The 21,855-nt window shown below is 43.0% G+C and overlaps 1 protein-coding gene across 1 annotated transcript in view; it reads right to left on the reverse strand.

Annotated features, from left to right (window-relative positions):
- NT5DC1 (5'-nucleotidase domain containing 1) overlaps positions 1–21,855 on the reverse strand; it is a 430,483-nt gene that overhangs the window by 391,798 nt on the left and 16,830 nt on the right. Inside the window, exons 2-3 of the mRNA XM_073575978.1 lie at positions 8,295–8,386; positions 754–825 (exon numbers count right to left, since the gene is read on the reverse strand). Coding sequence (XP_073432079.1) covers positions 754–825; positions 8,295–8,386 — 164 coding nt within the window. The remainder of the gene's footprint in view (positions 1–753; positions 826–8,294; positions 8,387–21,855) is intronic.

Here is a 21,855-nt window from a genome sequence, read left to right on the forward strand (position 1 = left end):
TTCAGATCATTTGAGAGTTGTTTTGAGGAGCCCATGATGCCACTCTTCATAGGAGAATCAAATAGGAGAACTACTTGCAAGTGGCCACGTTAAATACCTTTTCTCATGATTTGATACACCTGGCTATGAAGTTCAAAGCTCAATGAGGTTACAAAACCAATTTAGTGCTTCAGGAAGTCAGTAAAAAGTAGTTAGGAGTGTTCAAATCAAGAAAATGATAAGGGTGCCCATACTTTTGCACCGGTCAAATTTTGTTTAAATGCAGATTGCACATTTTCTGTTAGTACAAAAAACCTCATTTGAATCCAGAAATATAACTGAGTCCATCAGTTATTAGATATGTGAAACTGAAATAGCTGTTGCAAAAACCAAAATTGTTATAAAGAAAAAAGGTTAACATTAATAGAGGTGCCCAAACTTTTACATATGACTGAATAGTGGAATTACATATAATTAGAATGGCTACTATGCAAAATATGAGTTTTCTATGTATAACCATTACCAACAAAGTGGTGTTTGGCTACTAATCATCAGTCTTAACACTAGTCTTGTACACCAGGATTGTACACACAGGATCCTTACAATATTGCAGATTACATTTACTACAATACTTCATTCACCAAAAATGACTATTTGCAATTTATGTAGATGAAAGCTCACTAACCGTGCAACTGCCCCAAGTATGTAGAAATAGATTCACAACCTTGTAGTTAAAATATCAAAAATGAGAAAAAGATTGAAAATGGCAGATACCTGAGAATAGTTCCATCTGCAGCAAGTTTAAGAAAGTTTCCTTCTTCCAAATCCATCACCAAGCCTTTGAAGCTAAAATATTTGGCAAAAAAAGGTGTTAAGGAACTCTATACAAAGCTTACCTTCAGCTATTATACACTCAATCACTTTGATAGTTTGAGTCAGCAGATATTTTTTATAAATGAAATGGCTGCTAAAATTACTTAATGATCTCAGGAGCCCAATAATCTAAAACGTTTCAGCAGCCTTTTAAGCTCAAGAGTCCAATGTCCCCTTATTCCTCTTTCATGAAGTGGATACTTAGGAAACCACTGATGTCAGTAGTTGGGAAGATACTCAATGCATAACCATGCCACAGCTCTGATCTCTCATCGCCCTCTGGCAAACAGGAGGCTGGGAGGCAGAGAAGCTGAGCACTCTGAAAGACTACAGGTTAGAGAAACCCATTAACTCACTTTAACTCACTAGTAGAGATGAGAAAAATATTCAGGATTGAGAGTCCTCAGTAGTTGATACCTTTTAATGGCTAACTGAAAAGATGGTAACACATTGCAAGCTTTCGAGACTACTCAGGTCTCTTCATCAGGCTAGACTAATACAAAATCTGAAGTCACATATTTATGCACAATACAGCCTAGAAAAAATGCAATAGATAAGACAAGTTACGTGAAGCAGAACTATCAATATGGGAGAGGGAGAAACATAAATATAAACATTGGACCAGTTCATAGATAAGGAGTCTGGATGTTTTATGGTCCTCTGATTGGGGTCTAGTTCTGTGTTGCCCCGCAAGGTTTTAAAAGGAAATTCCTTAATTGATGTAAAAAGACATAAATCCATGCGACACATTCATTCCAGCACTGAGAGTGTCAAAGTTCGTCATAAATTTGTACTCCCAAACTCGTCTCTCTCTCTGAGATGTGAAGTTACCTTTCAATACCAGTAATTTCATATCCATGCTGCTGTGATCAGGGATACAGAAATGTTTTGCCACAGGTAGATCCATTCTTTTTTCTCTTATTGTGTGACGATGAGCATTCATCCTTGTTCTAAGCTTTTGCCCTGTCTCCCCCACATACAGACCCCCAGTTGGACATTTAGTACAAATAATTAAGTACACCACATTAGATGTAATGCAGGTGAAAGTACCTGGGATCTTGTAGTCCTGATGTGAGTTGGGGATCTTTATCTTGTCCGTGGTCATTATAAATGGACAGGTTTTACATTTTTTCTGGTTGCAAGGAAAGGTTCCTGCAGCTGTTGGAGAGGACAGGGAGCTTCTGACAATGATGCTTCTTAAATTTGGTGGCTGCCTAAAACACAGCAGTGGGGGGTCTGGAAAAATGGATTTTAATCAGGCATCTTTTTGTAGTAAAGGTTGTAATTTCCGTGCAGCTCCCCTTAGCACCTCCAGATTTGGGTTGTAGGTGACGACTAGAGGCACTCGGTTATTTTCTTCTTTAGCTTTGTAATGTAGCAGGTGATTCCTTGACAATCTGGTGGCTCTTGTAATTTGGTTTTCAATTGTTCTTGGATGGTAACCCTGATTCAAAAAGGTCTTTTTGAGGCGACCAAGGTGTTTGTCTCTATCCATGGGGTTGGAACATATACGATTGTATCTGATGGCTTGGCTATAGATAATAGAGTTCTTTATGTGTTTTGGATGGAAACTGTCCCATTTAAGGTATGTTGGACGGTCGATTGGCTTCTGATACAGGGATGTCTCTATTTCATTGTCCTCATGCCCCATCAGGCCCCTGGCCTACTACCGCTTCATTGATGATATTTTAATCATCTGGACGGAGTCTGAGCAACAGCTAAAGACGTTCCACGAACAGTTTAATCAATTTCATCCCACCATCAATTTAACACTCAACTACTCCAGTACCGAGATTAATTTTTTGGACACCATCATTAAGCTAAAAAACAATGAAATAGAGACATCCCTGTATCAGAAGCCAATCGACCGTCCAACATACCTTAAATGGGACAGTTTCCATCCAAAACACATAAAGAACTCTATTATCTATAGCCAAGCCATCAGATACAATCGTATATGTTCCAACCCCATGAATAGAGACAAACACCTTGGTCGCCTCAAAAAGACCTTTTTGAATCAGGGTTACCATCCAAGAACAATTGAAAACCAAATTACAAGAGCCACCAGATTGTCAAGGAATCACCTGCTACATTACAAAGCTAAAGAAGAAAATAACCGAGTGCCTCTAGTCGTCACCTACAACCCAAATCTGGAGGTGCTAAGGGGAGCTGCACGGAAATTACAACCTTTACTACAAAAAGATGCCCGATTAAAATCCATTTTTCCAGACCCCCCACTGCTGTGTTTTAGGCAGCCCCCAAATTTAAGAAGCATCATTGTCAGAAGCTCCCTGTCCTCTCCAACAGCTGCAGGAACCTTTCCTTGCAACCAGAAAAAATGTAAAACCTGTCCATTTATAATGACCACGGACAAGATAAAGATCCCCAACTCACATCAGGACTACAAGATCCCAGGTACTTTCACCTGCATTACATCTAATGTGGTGTACTTAATTATTTGTACTAAATGTCCAACTGGGGGTCTGTATGTGGGGGAGACAGGGCAAAAGCTTAGAACAAGGATGAATGCTCATCGTCACACAATAAGAGAAAAAAGAATGGATCTACCTGTGGCAAAACATTTCTGTATCCCTGATCACAGCAGCATGGATATGAAATTACTGGTATTGAAAGGTAACTTCACATCTCAGAGAGAGAGACGAGTTTGGGAGTACAAATTTATGACGAACTTTGACACTCTCAGTGCTGGAATGAATGTGTCGCATGGATTTATGTCTTTTTACATCAATTAAGGAATTTCCTTTTAAAACCTTGCGGGGCAACACACAGAACTAGACCCCAATCAGAGGACCATAAAACATCCAGACTCCTTATCTATGAACTGGTCCAATGTTTATATTTATGTTTCTCCCTCTCCCATATTGATAGTTCTGCTTCACGTCACTTGTCTTATCTATTGCATTTTTTCTAGGCTGTATTGTGCATAAATATGTGACTTCAGATTTTGTATTAGTCTAGCCTGATGAAGAGACCTGAGTAGTCTCGAAAGCTTGCAATGTATTACCATCTTTTCAGTTAGCCATTAAAAGGTATCAACTACTGAGGACTCTCAATCCTGAATATTTTTCTATCCACTGGCTAACACGGTACAAAGATATACATCTTTCCTGTAGTAGAGATGAGCAAACCCAAACTTAAATGTTCGGGGCTCATACCGAACAGTCAGTGTCCGATGCTAAACGCCGAACACCGGCTTCCTCCATATGTCCGTTGTCATGTTCGGAGTTCCACAGGAAGAAATTGAAACATCAAATATTCAAGTCCCCATTGTTTTCAATGAGGTTTGGTATTTGGTTTAAGTTCGGGTACAGCTCTGGTATCGACACAAAACTTTGGGATAAAGTTTGGGTCGGGTACCAGAACCTGAACTTCCACAGGTCCACTCATCCCTACTCATTAGCAATGCCAGGTGTTTTAGCTTCCTTCATCAATTTGAGACTTTTTAAAAATTTGGCACCATTTCACTCCAGTCCGCAATTGGTGTATTTTTGAATATACCAAAATTTTGGTTACGAAAACAGTTTGAGACAGGAAGAAAGCCCATATTTGAACAAATTCATGAAGCAGCAACTAATACCAAAATACAAAAGAGAAAAGCGACTTTAAAAAACCTTACATGATGAATTGGGACTAGTGATGAGAGAACGTGCTGGGATATCGTGTTATCCAAGCATGCTTGGGTGTTATCCAAGTATCTTGGGTGTGCTCGAATAATGTCCCCGCAGACAGCCGCAATTTATGAGGGGATTGCCTGTTTGTTAGGCAATCGACACAAATCATGCAGGCTCGGGGACTTGAACATATGATTTAAGCATGCCCAAGACACTCGGATAACATGATAACCGAGCATGTTCGCTCATCCCTAATCGGGACCTAAATGTTTTTTAATAAAGACAAAATATTACATTTGAACAAAAAAAAAATAAAAAGGTAAAGAGTAATGCATGATGGGGTATATTAAAAAGTTGATCTAATAAAGACAACCCATGTGCATATGCCCAAATAGGGTATATGAAAGATATATTGCCCAGACCCTCCTATATGAGCCAGAACAGAGCTAATCTGTACAAATAGCTTCCATTCTAACAGGCTTGGGCCATCTTTGTTGATGTCCTTTCAAGTGTGCCGGGTTGGCTGTGGCTTCCCTCAGTGAAATGTAGCTGTTTGCTGAGGGTGCCATTAGCAGAACCTGCAGCAATCAGATCTGGCCCTTCAGCCACATTTTGAAAAGGTTATAACAAATGAAACAACTTTCTTAAATGAAATTTGTCAGCAAGTTTTTGCTATGTAAGCTGAGGACTGCACGCTGACGGGGTTAAAACACAGATTTCAGAAGTGCCTCTTATCAAGCTTTGTGGGGTTTTTTTAGCTGACATTTTTATTGATACAATTTTGGAGTAAATACAATGTTTTGATCACCTCTTATGGCATTTTATTGTTAATTTGTGGAGGCCGAAAAAACATAATTTTGGTGTTTCGATTTTTTTTATCATCATTACGTTGTTTACCAATCAGGTTAATTAATTTTAGATTTTGATAGATCTGACTTTTATGAAAGTAGAGATACCAAATATGTGTATTTATTTTTTCTTTATTTGTAATTTGAGGAAAATGGGGTGATTTGAACTATTAGTTTTTTTTTATTTTTTTCATATTTTTATAAACATTTTGTTTCCCTTTCTACTGTATCTGTCACTTCCCTTAGGGGACTTGAACCTGTGATCATTCGATCAATTGTGCTATAGGAAAATTTAGCAAAAAAGCAGGAACATCTACCGTATTTTTCAGATTATAAGATGCACTTTTGTTCCCCCAAATTTTGGGGGAAAATGAGGGGTGCGTCTTATAATCCGAATGTGTGCTGTAGAGGAGGGGGGGTGGCTCTGGAGTGGTGTCAGGGGGCTGGGGTGGGCTGGCTGCTGGCTGCAGAGACAGCGGGTGGTCATTGCTGCCGCTCATTAGGCTCATGTAATATTCACTGCACCCGCTGTCCATCACCTCGGTGCTGAAGCCGCGCTGAGTTGGTGGACAGGGGAGCAGCGCATATTACATGTGCCTGCACTCTCCCCCCCACCCCGTCACTATAGTCACCTTCTGATGATAGCTCCGTGCTCCCAGCTCTCCCCTGGCTCTTCCTGTGTCTGTGCCAATAGGACCTGCGGTCACGTGACTCCCAGTGTGCAGCACTGCGGTCATGTGATGGAAGGTCCTGCAGCTACAATGAAATGCCTGTATGAGCAGCTCCTGGATGTCAGCACAGACACAGGAAGAGCTGTGGGGGAGCTGGGAGCACGGAGCCATCATCGGAAGGTGAGTTAACTGTTTGTTATTTTATCATGTGCGTGCCAGCAGCACAGGGGGGCATATCCAGGATGTGATGTGGGGGCCATGTGCGTGCCAGTAGCACAGGGGGGCATATCCAGGATGTGATGGGGGGGCCAGGTGCGTGCCAGCAGCACAGGGGGGGCATATCCAGGATGGGATGGGGGCCATGTGTGTGTCAGCAGCACAGGGGGGCATATCCAGGATAGGGTGGGGGGGCTATGTGCGTGCCAGCAGCACAGGGGGGCATATCCAGGATGGGATGGGGGGTCATGTGCGTGCCAGCAGCACAGGGGCATATCCAGGATGGGATGGGGGGCCATATGCATGCCAGCGGCACAGGGGGGCATATCCAGGATGTGACGGGGGGGGGGCATGTGTGTGCCAGCAGCACAGGGGGGCATATCCAGGATGTGATGTGGGGGCCACGTGTGTGCCAGCAGCACGGGGGGGCATATCCAGGATGGGATGGGAGGGCCATGTGCGTGCCAGCAGCACAGGGGGGCATATCCAGGATGGGATGGGGGGGCCATGTGCGTGCCAGCAGCACAGGGGGGCATATCCAGGATGTGATGGGAGGGCCATGTGCGTGCCAGCAGCAGAGGGGGGCATATCCAGGATGGGATGGGATGGGTGGGCCATCTGCGTGCCAGCAGCACAGGGGGGCATATCCAGGATGTGATGTGGGGGTCATGTACATGCCAGCAGCACAGGGGGGCATATCCAGGATGGGATGTGGGGGGCATGTGCGTGCTAGTAGTAGCAGCACAGGGGGGCATATCCAGGATGGGATGGGGGGGGGCATGTGCGTGCCAGCAGCACAGTGGGGCAATGTGACAAGGTAGCAGCACAAGGGGGCAATGTGCCAGTGTGCCAGCAGCACAGGGGGGCCATGTGACAGCGCAAGGGGGCCATGTGACAGCACAAGGGGGCCATGTGCCAGGATAGGGGTTTAATAGATAACAGGATGAAGGACATATATACGATTTGTAAGACGGACACTGGCATTATAAGACAGACCCCCATTTAACATAAAAAAAATTCTCTTTTTCTTCAACAAATTTGGGGGTGCGTCTTATAATCAGGTGCGTCTTATAAAGCGAAAAATACTTTTAAAACGATATCCTTTATTTCAAACTAGTTAAAAACCATTCTGTGAACTCAAAAAGACATCTCTGATGCCTTTCTGCCTGTAGTGATAGAGATATGATTTTTTGATATGTCCATGACTAAGTGCAGTTTAAGGCTATAAAACCGCTATAAAACCGCTAAAAATAAGGTGCACAGTCATTTCTATGCATTTTGCACTTTTTGTGCACATTGATGCGTTTTTTACCGCGAAAAAACCGCATCGCGGTAAAAACCGCAGCATGCACATTAATTTTGCAGTTTTTTCCGCGGTTTAGGCTTCTCCCATGCTTTTAGAAACCGCTGCGGTAAAAAACGCATCAAAAACGCACAAAAAACGCACAAAAACCGCCGCGGAAAAATAGGTGCGGTTTCTGGGAAGGGATTCAGGTTTTTGTGCAGAAATTTTCTGCAACGTGTGCACTTAGCCTTACATGTTTTTTACTAGGTTGAAATAAAGGATATTGTTTTATTAGTGGATGTTCTGGCTTTTTTACTAAATTTTCATACATTCCTGCTGACCAGAAGTTCAAGTGGGTTCCACTTGTGATGTGAAAACAAAAATCACCATAAAGTGGTGAGTTCAGCATTTTTTCGTATTTCACTTGAACTATACACAGCAATACCAGTCTCCTATGAACGTAGCTGGCGTTCATAGGAGAATCGTCATGACAGGCACCGAGGTCTTCAGTAGATCTTCGGCTGTCATGGCAACCTATAAGCGTCTTAAGATCGCGTATCAGGTATGCCGATGGGCACATGGAATGATGCACCTGCCTACCGTTGCATTACAAATGCCTATTTTAGTGGCAGATGATGGCTGAATAACACAGCCATCATCTACATGGAAAAACGCACACTTAACTCAAAGACTGAAAGCTGGCATATGATATAATAGTACTTAATATATTGGGAAGGACTTAATATAATATAGTTCAATTTAATTACTACAGAAAAAAAAAAAAGATTACCAGAAATCCCAGTCTTCGGATGTAACACATAGTAAATCTTCTTTATAACCTTTTTCAGCCACTAGGTACTGGGCAAAACTGTCATAAATCAACTGTTGAAGACAAAAGAGAAACATAATTTTCAAAATATAGAAAAAACAGAGTTGCTATGAGTTAACCAACCCCTTAACGAACGCTGATACGCATTAAAGGGAATCTGTCACCCTTTTTTGAGATATCATATAATGATATCATTCAATTGTGTGTCACATAAGGATTCTCTTAGTACTTTTGCTTCCCCCTGACCCCGCACCTTTCATGCATAAATACCTTTTTTATATCGGTTCAGATGTATGTAAACTGCTGTGGTCTGGTCCGATGGGCGGGGCTTATTCAACTGCTCCCCCCCTCCCTGTCTTGTTCTACGCAAGAAGAAATGCATAGAGCAAGACAGGGAGGGGGAGCAGTTGAATAAGCCCCGCCCATTGGACCGGACAGCGGCAGTTTACATACATACAAGAGACAATCAAAAATGACTGGACATGAAGCTCAGAAATGAAAAAGCTAATGAAGTGTGGTAATTCCACACCCCAAACTGGAGTGCAATACATCACCCAGAAGCAGAACAGTCAAAGAGTCCAGTCAAAGTCGCCCCAACGTCTGTGTAAAGAGCCAGCAGCCACAGCAGGATACAGTAACCCACGCGTTCCGACACCGCAGGTGTCTTTCTCAAGCACTCACCTTGAGAAAGACACCTGCGGTGTCGGAACGCGTGGGTTACTGTATCCCGCTGTGGCTGCTGGCTCTTTACACAGACGTTGGGGCTTTTTCATTTCTGAGCTTCAGTGGCTCTCTTGAATAAGTGATTTCACTCCATGAGGAGCTCTACTTGCTACCCAGGTTTTTCCTTACCACTTTCCATCAGGTATTTACCAAACACTGCAGGGTTCTTATCAGGGAGTATCGATTGTTTTTCCTTGCTGCTTGTTATGCATTTAGCACATTATATTACTACAGAGTTACAATAACTTGTCCAGTCATTTTTGATTGTCTCTTTCTATTGCTCCCACTGTATTGTCTGTATTATATGGAGCTTCGTTAATAGCTTGATTGATTTATATTAAGTGCCATTATATTCTGCAGCCAGCGGTTTACATGCTGATTAGACTGTTTTTAATTGTTTTTAATGTGTGGTGTTTTTTGCTGCTTTTGTGCAATAAATAAAAATTTATATTTTCTCATAATTGCTTCATGCGTGGTGATCCCACATATATGTAGAGTCTGTTATCTTTTTTTGTTTATTGATCTAATTTACTTGCATGTGGTGATCCCTGCATTAGTATACTGTTTAGGCATAGTTGGATGGTGTCCACTCATTTGAATTTCATTTGATCATGTAAAAAAAAGTGACATCCGGTGTCAAAATAATTTCTCTCTCGTCTGACTCAACAGCATAGGAGGCAGTCTTCAAGTCAGAGGATGCCCGGAGACTAGAAGAACAACATTTTATTTTCCCAGTCTCTGCCACTCCTATCCAAAGCCATCTCCAAAAAGATGCCAGGTTTGTAGGAAGTGAGGTAGAAGGATTGGTTCCGGTATTATTGCCTCAGCGAGGCCTTTGTATCTCACCATTTCGAAATCTACCACACAACTTCCCATTATTAGTTTGACATGAATAATACTAAATTGTCTTTTTTCAAATAATTTATATTTTCTGTTTAGTGGGCCCCAGCAGATGGGAATTTTTATTGGACAAGTAAAAAAAGAATATTTTTATCAGTAAAACACATTTTACCCCATTTCACAATTAATTCCAAGACTTGATCGCTCACATACCAAACTATTCTTCAGACAAATGCTCATCATGCGTCTGTATGCTCAAGAATGTGGACCATGCAAATATTCTTGAAAAGTCAGGTCATCTGACTATTAATTCTAAGGGTATGTGCACAAACACGTTACGGATTCGGCTGCGGATTTTTCCGCGCGTAATTGACTAAATCCGCAGGTAAAATGACCAGCGTTTTACCTGCGGATTTAGTGCAGATTCCGCCTGCGTTTTCACACCTGCGGATTCCTATAATGGAAGAGGTGTAAAAACACAGTGGAATCCGCACAAAGAATTGAGATGCTGCGGATTCAAAGCCACAGCAAATCTGAGCGGATAAATCCGCAGCATGTGCACAGCGTTTTTTATTTTACATTGAATATAATCGTACTATACACCGCAGGAGAATCTGCTGCGGATCCGATGGGCCAAATCCGTTGCGGATCTGCAGCAGAATCCGCACCGTGTGCACAGACCCTAAGACTTGATCATTCACATATTAAACTATTCTTCAGACAAATTCTTATTCACATGTCCCCACATCTGTATACTCCAGAATGTGAACCCCAAAAATGTTCTTGAAAAAGTCAGGTTATCTGACAATTCCAGAACTTGATTACTCACCGAAACATTTTTGACCATTTATCTTAGGCTAGTTTCACACTAGCGTTTTGTGGCGCAGCGCACGGCCGCCGTGCAGCTCCGCCCCCTGCCGCACACCCTCCGGTCAGCTCCTCCAATGGGCGCATGACGCTGCATGCGACCTGTGTACCCTATCTTTAGCATTGGGTATGCAGGCCGCGCGCTGGTATGCTTTTGGCGGCGCATGCGCCCTTTTGACGGTGCCGACGTGCGCCAAATGTACCGGGGGCGCTTCAGGGGGCGGAGCAGCTCGGCGGCCGTGCGCTGCGCCTCAAAACGCTAGTGTGAAACTAGCCTTAGATTGTATTTACGTCTATGCCTTGCCTCACAAAACTTTCATTTATATTGGTGATACGGGCATGATCATTTTATTGGAAGATCTCTAATAATGAGGCTGTTCCGTACTTATACACTATGGGCTTTATTGCATGGTTTTTGCCAAACCTCCCGTACCAGACAATACTTTTAGAATTCAGTAAGGGATTAGTTGTTTTGTGCACATAACTGTTCCTACCTTGGCAGACAGGAGCCTGTTAAGGTGTACCACGTCTATAGGCACATTCATCTCTCATACACGGATTGATGGCACAAAACAAACATTGTACGACCAGTTTATTTAAAAGATAAACCTGTCATTCAAGCCCTGCTGGTGTTCTTTCATCTTTGGAACAAACTCAGGTTTGCCACATAGTTGGCTGCATTTTGCTCCACATTTTGTCCTTCATTCCTGTGCAGTTTATTCTTCCTTCCTGCTACATTGTACACAATTGCAGGACAACTGTTTTGTTAGCAAGATCAAGTTTTATAACCAGCAAAAGTGCTTTAGAGACATACCTCACTCTGTGAAGTAATAATTCCTAGAAGGATTTTCTAGTTTGGTAGCTCAATGTCTATCTAAGTATCAAAAGGTTACCACGACAAAGAGGAGCCAGAAGACAACAGCGTATGATTGCTCCTACTCCTGTGCTGAAAAGAAGCACTTCACCTTCTTTTTAAACGGTGTAAATTTCAGTTGGCAGTACAGGAATTAATCGCCCATGCTGACAGCTCTGGGAGTCTGGGCTCTCAGCTGAACACAGTTACCCACTCCTATCCTCTATATAATCTTGACTGACACACATAGTCAGAGATAGCTTATGCTGCATGGCTGGGAGGATCGTTGTTTGGGGTTATTTTAGAAGGCGTTTAGTTTGTTTACCTGTGACTGTTGCTTGGTTTAGTAAGTGTGATAACTCCCTTTCTTCTCCTACTTTGGTTTTTCCCCATTCTCCACTCTCCGATGCATTCCTCTGTTATTTGAGAGTGAATATTTCTGTACCTGGCCTGTTCGTGTTGCCTTGTTCATCTGGTTGATGTACTGCTCCTCTCTTCCCTGGGTAGAGGAAGGGTACAGACGTAGGTCGGAGATAAGGCGAGGTACGTGGCCTCTTCATCTTCACCTTCAGAAGTAACCCAGGGAAAAGGGCGAATTTTGAATGAGTCCTTGAATTCTGTCAGTATTCAGGGAAAAGGGCGAATTTTAAATGGGTCCTTGAATTCTGTCAGTTTTACATTAACCACTTAGTGACAAAGCTAATAGCTACTTAATGACCAACCCAATTTTTACAATTCTGACCACTGTCATTTTATGAGGTTATAACTCTAGAACGCTTTAATGGATCCTGCTGATTCTGAGACTGTTTTTTCGTGACATATTATACTTAAGGTTAGTGGTAAAATTTCTTCGATATGACTTGCATTTATTTATAGAAAAAATGGAAATATGGCGAAAATTTTTAAAATTTTGCAATTTTCAAACTTTTAATTTTTATGCCCTTAAATCAGAGACATATGTCACACAAAATACTTAGCAAATAACATTTCCCACATCTATTTTACATCAGCACAATTTTGGAAACAACATTTTTTTTATTAGGAAGTTATATAAGGGTTAAAAGTTGAGTAGCGACTTTTCACTTTTACAACAAAATTTACAAAACCATGTTTTTTTACTGACCACATCACATTTGAAGTCACTTTGAAGGGTGTACATGACAGAAAATACCCAAAAGTGACGCTGTTCTAAAAACCACCCCTCAAGGTGCTCAAAACTACATTCAAGAAGTTTATTAACCCTTTACGTGCTTCACAGGAACTGAAGCAAGGAGGAAGGAAAAAATGAACATTTAACTTTTTTTTCACAAACATTTTATTTCAGAACCAATATTTTGGAAGAGAAAATGAACCACAAAATTTGTTGTTTAATTTCTCCTGAATATGCCGTTACCCCATATGATGGATAAACCACTGTTTGGGCACATGGCAGCGCTTGGCTGGAATTGAGGTTGGACGCCGTGCCGCGTTTGGAAACCCCCACAAATGACACCATTTTGGAAACTAGACCCCCCCAAGGAACTTAACTGTGCTGTGTGGTGAGCACTTTGAACCCCCAAGTGATCCATAGAAGTTTATAACGTAGAGCCGTGAAAATAAAAAAAAAACATTTTTTCCACAAAAATGAACTTTTTGCACCCCAATTTTTATTTTCCCAAGGGTAACATGAGAAATTAGACCCTTAAAGTTGTTGTGCAATTGGTCCTGAGTATGCCAATACCCCATATGTGGGGGTAAATAAAGAAAGGGAAGGAGCGCCGTTTGACATTTTCAAGGTTTGGAGACCCCCCCTTATGCACCTAAACAGTGGAAAAACCCCCAATTCTAACTCCAACACTAACCTCAACACACCCCTAACCCTAATCCCAACCCTAACTATAACCCTAACAACAACCCTAAACCCAACACACTCCTAACCCTAATCCCAACCCTTACCATAACCTTAACCACAAACCTATCCCTAACCCTGATCCCAACCCTAATCCCAACCCTAACTTTAGCCTCAACCCTAATTCTAACTTTAGCCCCAACCATAACCCTAACTTTAGCCCCAACTCTAACCCTAACTGTAGCCACAACCCTAACTTTAGCCCCACTCACTTTAGCCCAACTCTAGCCCTAATGGGAAAATGGAAATAAATGCATTTTTTTAATTTTATTATTCTATAACTAAGGAAGGTTCAATCTACTATTTTTTTATTTGTACCAATAGGAAAAATGTCTTATTGTTGCCAGGTGCCGGCCAGCAGATCTCGGCGGGTGCACTGCGCATACGTCCGCCATCTTCTCCAGGAAGAAGCCAGCAGCCCAGAGGACTTCAGAGGGGCATGCAGGGACATGGAGGACAATGGAGGTAACAGGAGTGGGTGATCGGGGGACCCTATTTCTCTCTCCTCTCATGTGATCGCACATCACAGGAGAGAGAGATTAAATGGAAAATCTGACTTTTTTTGTTTGCGGTCACCGTTATATTGTTAATAACGGCGATCGCAACACCGGGGTTGGTAAAAACCGTCCTGAATCATGTTTTCTGGGGTCTCGGCTACCCCCGGCAGCTGAGACCCCAGAGAAATTCCGAGGCTGGGGGGGGGCCCTATAACATTAAACCTCAGTGTTGTTAAAAAGCGGCGCTCTGGTTTAAGTACCCTTAACTGCCGCAGTTATAAGGCATATCGGCAGTCGTTAAGGGGTGAAAGACCAAATGGTGCACCATCTATTCTTATAAGCACAGCCACATGTACTGTACGCACATTGGTGCCATATTTGATGTATTTATGAACACGCAAAAACTAGTGCAATAAAATTTGACGTGTGTTCCTCAGAACGCATAAAAAAGATTCATAAAAGTGACAATGAAAAATTTAAATTGTAAATTTTCAAAGTTGCGTTACATCAACTACATACAAAATGGTGATATTAAACTACTCACTACCTCCCTAGATAAATACATTAGAGGGTAGAATTTACAAAAAAGATACATTTATGGGGATTTCTGTTGTTCTTGAGCCACACAGGCTCTGCAAATATGACAGTCTATTTCCAATATAGCTAAAGTTGTGATCCAAAATTCAAATTGTGCCCCTTCTGTTCCGAGTTCTGCAATTTGTCCAAACAAAACTTTTTGACTACATGTGGGGTATCGCCACACTCGTAAGAAAGGGAGTAACAAACTGTGGGGTACACTTTTTGGTGTTACTGCTTGCAAAAGTGAGAAATTTGGGGCTAAATAAAGCAAGATTCTTGTGAAAAAAATGAAACTTTTTCACTATGACAACCTAATGTTATCAAATTCTATGTCGCACCTTTGGGTTCAAAATGCTCACTATACCACTGGATAAAATCCTTGAGGGGTGTAAGTCTCCAAAATTGGGTCAGTTCTGGGGGGTTTCTGCTGTTTAGGCACTTTAGGGGCCCTGCAAATGATCCAAGGAATCTGCCATCTTTCAGCCAAATTTGTGTTCTAAAATTCAAATATTGCTCCTTCCTGCCGTTTGTCCAAACAGAAATTTTTGACAACATGTGGGGTATTGCCACGCTGGTAAGAAAGTTGGTAAAAAAAAACTGTGGGATGCACTTTTTGGTGTTAGCTACAGGGCTCTGGATTCGGTAAGCTTAACCTCCGACTTCTGATTACGACTCCACGACTCGGAGTTCACGGTACTCGTCTGCGTTTAAATTGGTCTTAATTTAAGTATCAGACCAAAATGCTTCATCCAGGGGTGGTGGGATGCCGATGTGCAGATTATTTAAATGGTAAAAGAACCAATAAGGTACAGTGAAGGAAATAATTATTTGATTTCTTGCTGATTTTGTAAGTTTGCCCACTGACAAAGGCATGAACAGTCTATAATTTTAAGGGCAGTTTAATGTTAACATTGAGAGATAGAAAATCAAAAATAAAATCCAGAAAATCACATTCTATAAATTATATAAATTTATTTGCATTTTGCAGTGAGAAATAAGTATTTGGCAAACAAGACTTAATACTAGGTGGCAAAACCCTTGCTGGCAGGCACAGCAGTCAAACGTTTTTTGTAGTTGATGATGAGTTTTGCGCACGTCAGGTGGAATTTTGGTCCACTCTTCATTGCAGATATTCTCTAAATCATTAAGATTTTGAGACTGTAGCTTAGTACCTCGGAGCTTCAACTCCCTCCATAAGTTTTGCATGGGATTAAGGACTGGAGACTGGCTAGGCCACTCCATGACCTTTAATGTGCTTCTTTTTGAGCCACTCCTCTGTTGCCTTGGCTATATGTTTTGGGTAACTGTCTTGCTGAAAGACCCAATAACGATCCATTTTTAATGTCCTGGAGGAGGGAAGGAGGTTGTCACTCAGGATTTTACGGTACATGGCTCCATTCATTCTCCCATTGGTGTGCTGAAGTAGTCCTGTGCTCTTAGCAGAGAAACACTCCCAAAACATGTTTCCACCTCCATGCTTAACCGTGAGGATGGTGTTCTTTGGGTCATTGGCAGCATTTCTCTTTCTCCAAATACGGCGAGTTGAGTTAATGCCAAAGAGCTGAATTCTCAGCTGACCACAGCACCTTCTCCAAATCACTCACAGAATTATCCAGGTGTTCATTGGCAAACTTCAGACGGGCCTGCACATGTGCCTTCTTGAGCAGGGGGACCTTGCGGGCACTGCATTATTTTAAACCTTTACGGCGTAATGTGTTACCAATGGTTTTCTGGTGACTGTCATCCCAGCTGCCTTGAGATCATTAACAAGTTCCCCCCCGTGTAGTTTTAGGCTGATCTCTCATGTTCCTCATGATCAAGGATACCCCACAAGGTGAGATTTTGCATGGTGCTCCAGATCGATGTCGATTGACAGTCATTTTGTATTTTTTCCATTTTCTTACCATTGCACCAACAGTTATATCCTTCTCACCCAGCATCTTACGTATGGTTTTGTAGCCCATTCCAGTTTTGTGCAGGTTTATGATCTTGTCCCTGACGTCCTTACTTTTAAAAGCTCTTTGGTCTTGCCCAAGTTGTAGAGGTTAGAGTCTGACTGATTAATTGAGTCTGTGGACAGGAGTCTTTCATAAAGGTGACTATGTAAGACAGCTGTCTTTAACCCCTTAGTGACAGACAATTTGCCGCTTAGCTTAATGACCAGCAGTGGCGTAGCGTGGGGGGGTGGGGGGGCGGTCCGCCCCAGGCGGCACGTGTGTGGGGGCGGCGCGGCAGCAGCAGCAATTCATCTCCTCTGTGGGAGAAGCGCGGAGGCACAGTGCAGCAGCATCGGGCCGGCCTGTGTGCGGGCACATGAGGCTGAGCAGAGCGGCCTGTTCGCCATCGATAGAAGGGGCGGGCTGTGACGTCGTTCAGCAGCGTCCCGCCCCCTCCAGCCTTTGCTCCTCGGTACTGAGGCGGCTTCGGCGCTGGGGGCTGTGGAGGAAGTGGGGACGCTGGCAGCCTTCCCGGGAGGACGGGCCGAGGCCCCATTCATTCATGGCGGAGCCGCCATCTGACAAGGTGAGAGGTCTCCGGTGGTGTGTGAGTGCCCGACACCAGCGCCATTCCTGTGCCCAGTACAGCAGGGCAGGTGGAGGTGGGCGCACACACTGGCAGCCCACAGTCCTCGTCTGGGACCCCACAAGGGCTCCTTGGGGTCTGTACTGTCACCAGTTCTCTGCCCCTCATTACTTGCGTCCTGGGGTGTGGGGCAGGCACATTACTGTGGGGGTGTCTGCTGGGGGTTGTAGTCCTGATGTGATATAAATGGGGCAATTCTCTGCGCCCCCTGATAGTGAGGCCGGTGCTGGGTGGTCTCCTCATCTCTACACCACAGTTTAAGGGGATTTCCATCACTTATTGTTGGGTCCAAGGTGGAATAATTAAGCCGAGACCCCCAAATCCTATTCTTGCCCCCTGGATCAGCGCCGCTCATCACGCTCACAGCAGAGTCTTGGGCAATCTATGGTCATCAATGTCTGGAAGGGGTGTCGCGTGACCGCTGCAGCCAGTCCAATGCCACCAATCATCTGCAGTGTTCACGTTCTGTCCTGCGTCGTAGATGATGATGGTGGAGACCTCATCTAGCCGTCCTGTCTAATGGTCGTAGTGATGTGATGTCACACCGCCGCCATCGGTTGTCATTCTGGGGATGCTCCTTAAGTACACAGCCGTACGGTGGCCCCCAGCCGAGTGCAGGGGCCGGGGTTCCTCTCTCATCATGTATGACCGCATACACAGGTCTGCTGGATTTCATACACATCCTATACCCGTGTATATATAGAGAACTGCAAGAAGATGAAAGTCTAGAAATTTAGAAATAATAACAGCAGAGTAAAGGTACTGTCACACTAAGTGATATCGCTAGCAATATCGCTATAACTTGTGACGATATAGCGATATTGCTAGCGACATCGCTGTGTGTGATACTTACCTACGACCCGCTCCCCCGCTGATTATCGCTGATCGCGCGAGAACGTCCAGGACTGTTTCTCGTCGTCAGCTTCCTGCGGCGAGACGAGCGTGGAGCCGGGCAGGAGGACGTAGGATCGCCACGTCTGACTGGTAAGTAGCGACCCCCGTCCCCAGCGATGTCGCTGGTGAGATCTGCCTGTGTGGCAGCTCACTAGCGACCACTTAGCGATGTACCAGCGATCCTGACCGCGTCATATCACTGGTAGATCGCTAAGTGTGACTGTACCTTTAGTAGCAGACTAAAAATTATATCTTTGAGTGTAGTGTGGGCTCTTCGGATGCTTCCGGAATCCGGATTATCATTGACCAAAGGGGCGGCAAATTTTTCGACCGCCCCGGGCGCCACAAACAGTTGCTACGCCACTGATGACCAGGCCAATTTTTTACAATTCTGACCACTGTCACTTTATGAGGTTATAACTCTGTAATGCAAAATGGATCCAGCTGACTCTAAGAATGTTTTTTTAAGACATATTGTACTTCATGTTAGCGGAAAAATTTCTTCGATATGACTTATGTTTATTAAAAAAACAGAAATATGGCGAAAATTTTAAAATTTCACAATTTTCAAATTTTTATTCCCTTAAATCAGAGATATGGCACACAAAATAGTTCAAAAATAACATTTCCCACATGTCTACTTTTCATCAGCACAAGTTTGGAAACAATTTTTTTTTTGTTAGGAAGTTACAAGGGTTAAAAGTTGATCAGCGATTTCTCATTTTTACAAAAAAATTTCCAAAACCATTTTTTTAGGGACCACCTCACATTTGAAGTCACTTTGAGGGGTGTACGTGACAGAAAATACCTAAAGGTGACACTATTCTAAAAACTGCACCCCTCAAGGTGCTCAGAACCATTCAAGAAGTTAATTAACCCTTTACGTGCTTCACAGGAACTGAAGCAATGTGGGAGGAAAAAATGAACATTTATCTTTTTTTCAAACATTTTACTTCAGAACCAGTTTTTTTTTTCATTTTCACAAATGTAAAAAGTGAAAATGAACAGAAAAATTTGTTGAGCAATTTCTGTTGAATACGCCAATACCCTATATGTGGGGTAAACCACTGTTTGGCACATGGCAGAGCTCGGAAGGGAAGGAGCATCATTTGACTTTTTCAATGCAGAATTGGCAGGAATTGAGATCGGACGCCATGTCGCATTTAGAGAGCCCCTGATGTGCCTAGACAGTGGAAACCCCCCATAAGTGACACCATTTTGGAAACTAGACCACTCAAGGAACTTATCTAGATGTGTGGTCAGCACTTTGAACCCCCAAGTGCTTCACAGAAGTTTATAATGTAGAGCCGTGAAAATAAAAACTCATTTTTTTTTCCACAAAAATGATCTTTATTTTCCCAAGTGTATCCGGAGAAACTGGACCCCAAAAGTTGTTGCGCAATTTGTCCTGAGCACACTGACACCCCATATGTGGGAGAAAACTACTGTTTGGGCACACGTCGGGGCTCGGAAGCGAAGTAGTGACATTTTGGAAGGAATGGTCTGCGGGCATCATGTTGCGCTTGCAGAGCGCCTGATGTGCCGAAACAGCAGAAATCCCCCACAAAGTGACCCTATTTTGGAACCTAGACCCCCCCAGGAACTTATCTAGATATGTTGTGATAACTTTGAACCCCCAAGTGTTTCACTAAAGTTTATAATGCAGAGCTGTGAAAATAAAAATAATTTTTTCCCACAAAAATGTTTAAGCCTGCAATTTTTTATTTTCACAAGCGTAACAGGAGAAATTGGACAACAAAAGTTATTGTCCAATTTCTCCTGAGTACGCCGATACCCCATATGTGGATGTAAACCACTGTTTGGGCACACGGCAGAGCTTGGAAGGGAAGAAACACAGTTTGACTTTTTGAATGCAGAATTGGCTGGAATTGAGATTGGACGCCATGTCGTATTTGGAGAACCCCTGATGTTCCTAAACAGTGGAAACTCTCCAATTCTAACTCCAACCCTAACCCCAACACACCCCTAACCCTAGTCTCAAACTTAACCATAACACTAACCAGAACCCTAACCCCAACACACCCTTAACCCTAATCAAAACCCTAACCACAATCCTAACCCCAACATACCCCTAACTTTAATCCCAACCCTAACCATAACCCTAACCACAAACCTAACCCTAAGACACCCCTAACCCTAATCCCAACCCTAACCCTTATCCCAACCCTAACCATAATCCAAACCCTAACCCCAACCCTAATTTTAGAACCTACCCCTAACTTTAGCCCCAACCCTAATCCCTTCACACTACAGCCCTTTTTCATTTTTGTGTTTTTGCTGTTCGCTCCCTTTCTTCCCAGAGACATAACTTTCTTATTTTACCGTCAAAATGGCCATGTGAGGGTTTGTTTTTTTGAGGAACGAGTTGTACTTTTAAACAACAACATTGGTTTTACCATGTTGTGTACTAGAAAACAGGAAAAAAATTCCAAGTGCAGTGAAATTGCAAAAAAAGTGCAATCCCACACTTGTTTTTTGCTTGGCTTTTTTTTTGCTAGGTTCACTAAATGCTAAAACTGACCTGCCATTATGATTCTCAAGGTCATTACGCGTTCATAGACACCAAACATGTCTAGGCTCTTTTTTATCTAAGTGGTGAAAAAAATTCCAAACTTTGCTAAAAAAAAATAAAAATTGCGCCATTTTCTTTTCCGAGACCCGTATCGTCTCCATTTTTCGTGATCGCAGGTTGGGTGAGGGTTTATTTTTTGCGCGTCGAGGTGACATTTTTAATGATACCATTTTGGTGCAGATACGATGTTTTGATCGCCCGTTATTGCATTTTAATGCAATGTTGCGGCAACCAAAAAAAGTAATTCTGGAGTTTTGATGTTTTTTCTCGCTACACCGTTTAGCGATCAGGTTAATCTCTTTTTTATTGATAGATCAGGCGATTCAGAACGTGGCGATACCAAATATGTCTATGATTGATTTTTTGTAATTGTTTTATTTTGAATGGGGCGAAAGGGGGTGATTTGAATTTTTATATATTTTTTTTTTTTTTTTCATATTTTTAAAAACATTTACTTTAACTTTTGGCATGCTTCAATAGCCTCCATGGGACGCTAAAAGCTGCCATAGCCCGATCGGCTCTGTTACATAGAGGCGATGCTCAGATTGTCTCTATGTAGTAGAATTACAGCATTGCTATGAGCGCCGACCACAGGGTGGCGCTCATAGCAATCCAGCACTGACAACCATAGAGGTCTCAAGGAGACCTCTGGTTGTCATGACAACGAACCGATGACCCCCGATCACGAGACGGGGGTCACCGATGCACGTATTTCCGGCATGACTGCTGTAAGCACTGGTTAAATGCCCTTGTCTGAGTTTGACAGCGGCATTTAACTAGTTAATAGCCGTGGGTGGATCGCGATTCCACCCTCCGCTATTGCGGCACATGTCAGCTGTACAAAACAGCTGACATGTCCAGGCTTTGATGTGGGCTCAGCGCCGGAGCCCACATCAAAGGAAGAGCTGTGACCTCCGCTGTACTAGTACGGCAGAGGTCTTTAGCCCCAACCCGAACCCTAACTTTAGTCCCATCCCTAATCCAAACTTTAGTCCCATCCCTAATCCAAACTTTAGCCCCAACCCTAACCCAAACTTTAGCCTCAACCCTAACCCAAACTTTACCCCCAACCCTAACTTTATCCCCAACTGTTATGAACAGGTCACAGAGGAGGATGGCAGGAATAGGCTAGGCCACCAGGAAACCAGAAAGGTTGGTCACTTAGCGAATTGCAGACCCCTAATCCTAACAACACAACTAACAGT

The sequence above is a fragment of the Dendrobates tinctorius genome, unplaced genomic scaffold, assembly GCF_039654945.1.
Source record: "Dendrobates tinctorius isolate UK_male_01 unplaced genomic scaffold, ASM3965494v1 ptg000046l, whole genome shotgun sequence".
Lineage (NCBI taxonomy): Eukaryota > Metazoa > Chordata > Amphibia > Anura > Dendrobatidae > Dendrobates > Dendrobates tinctorius.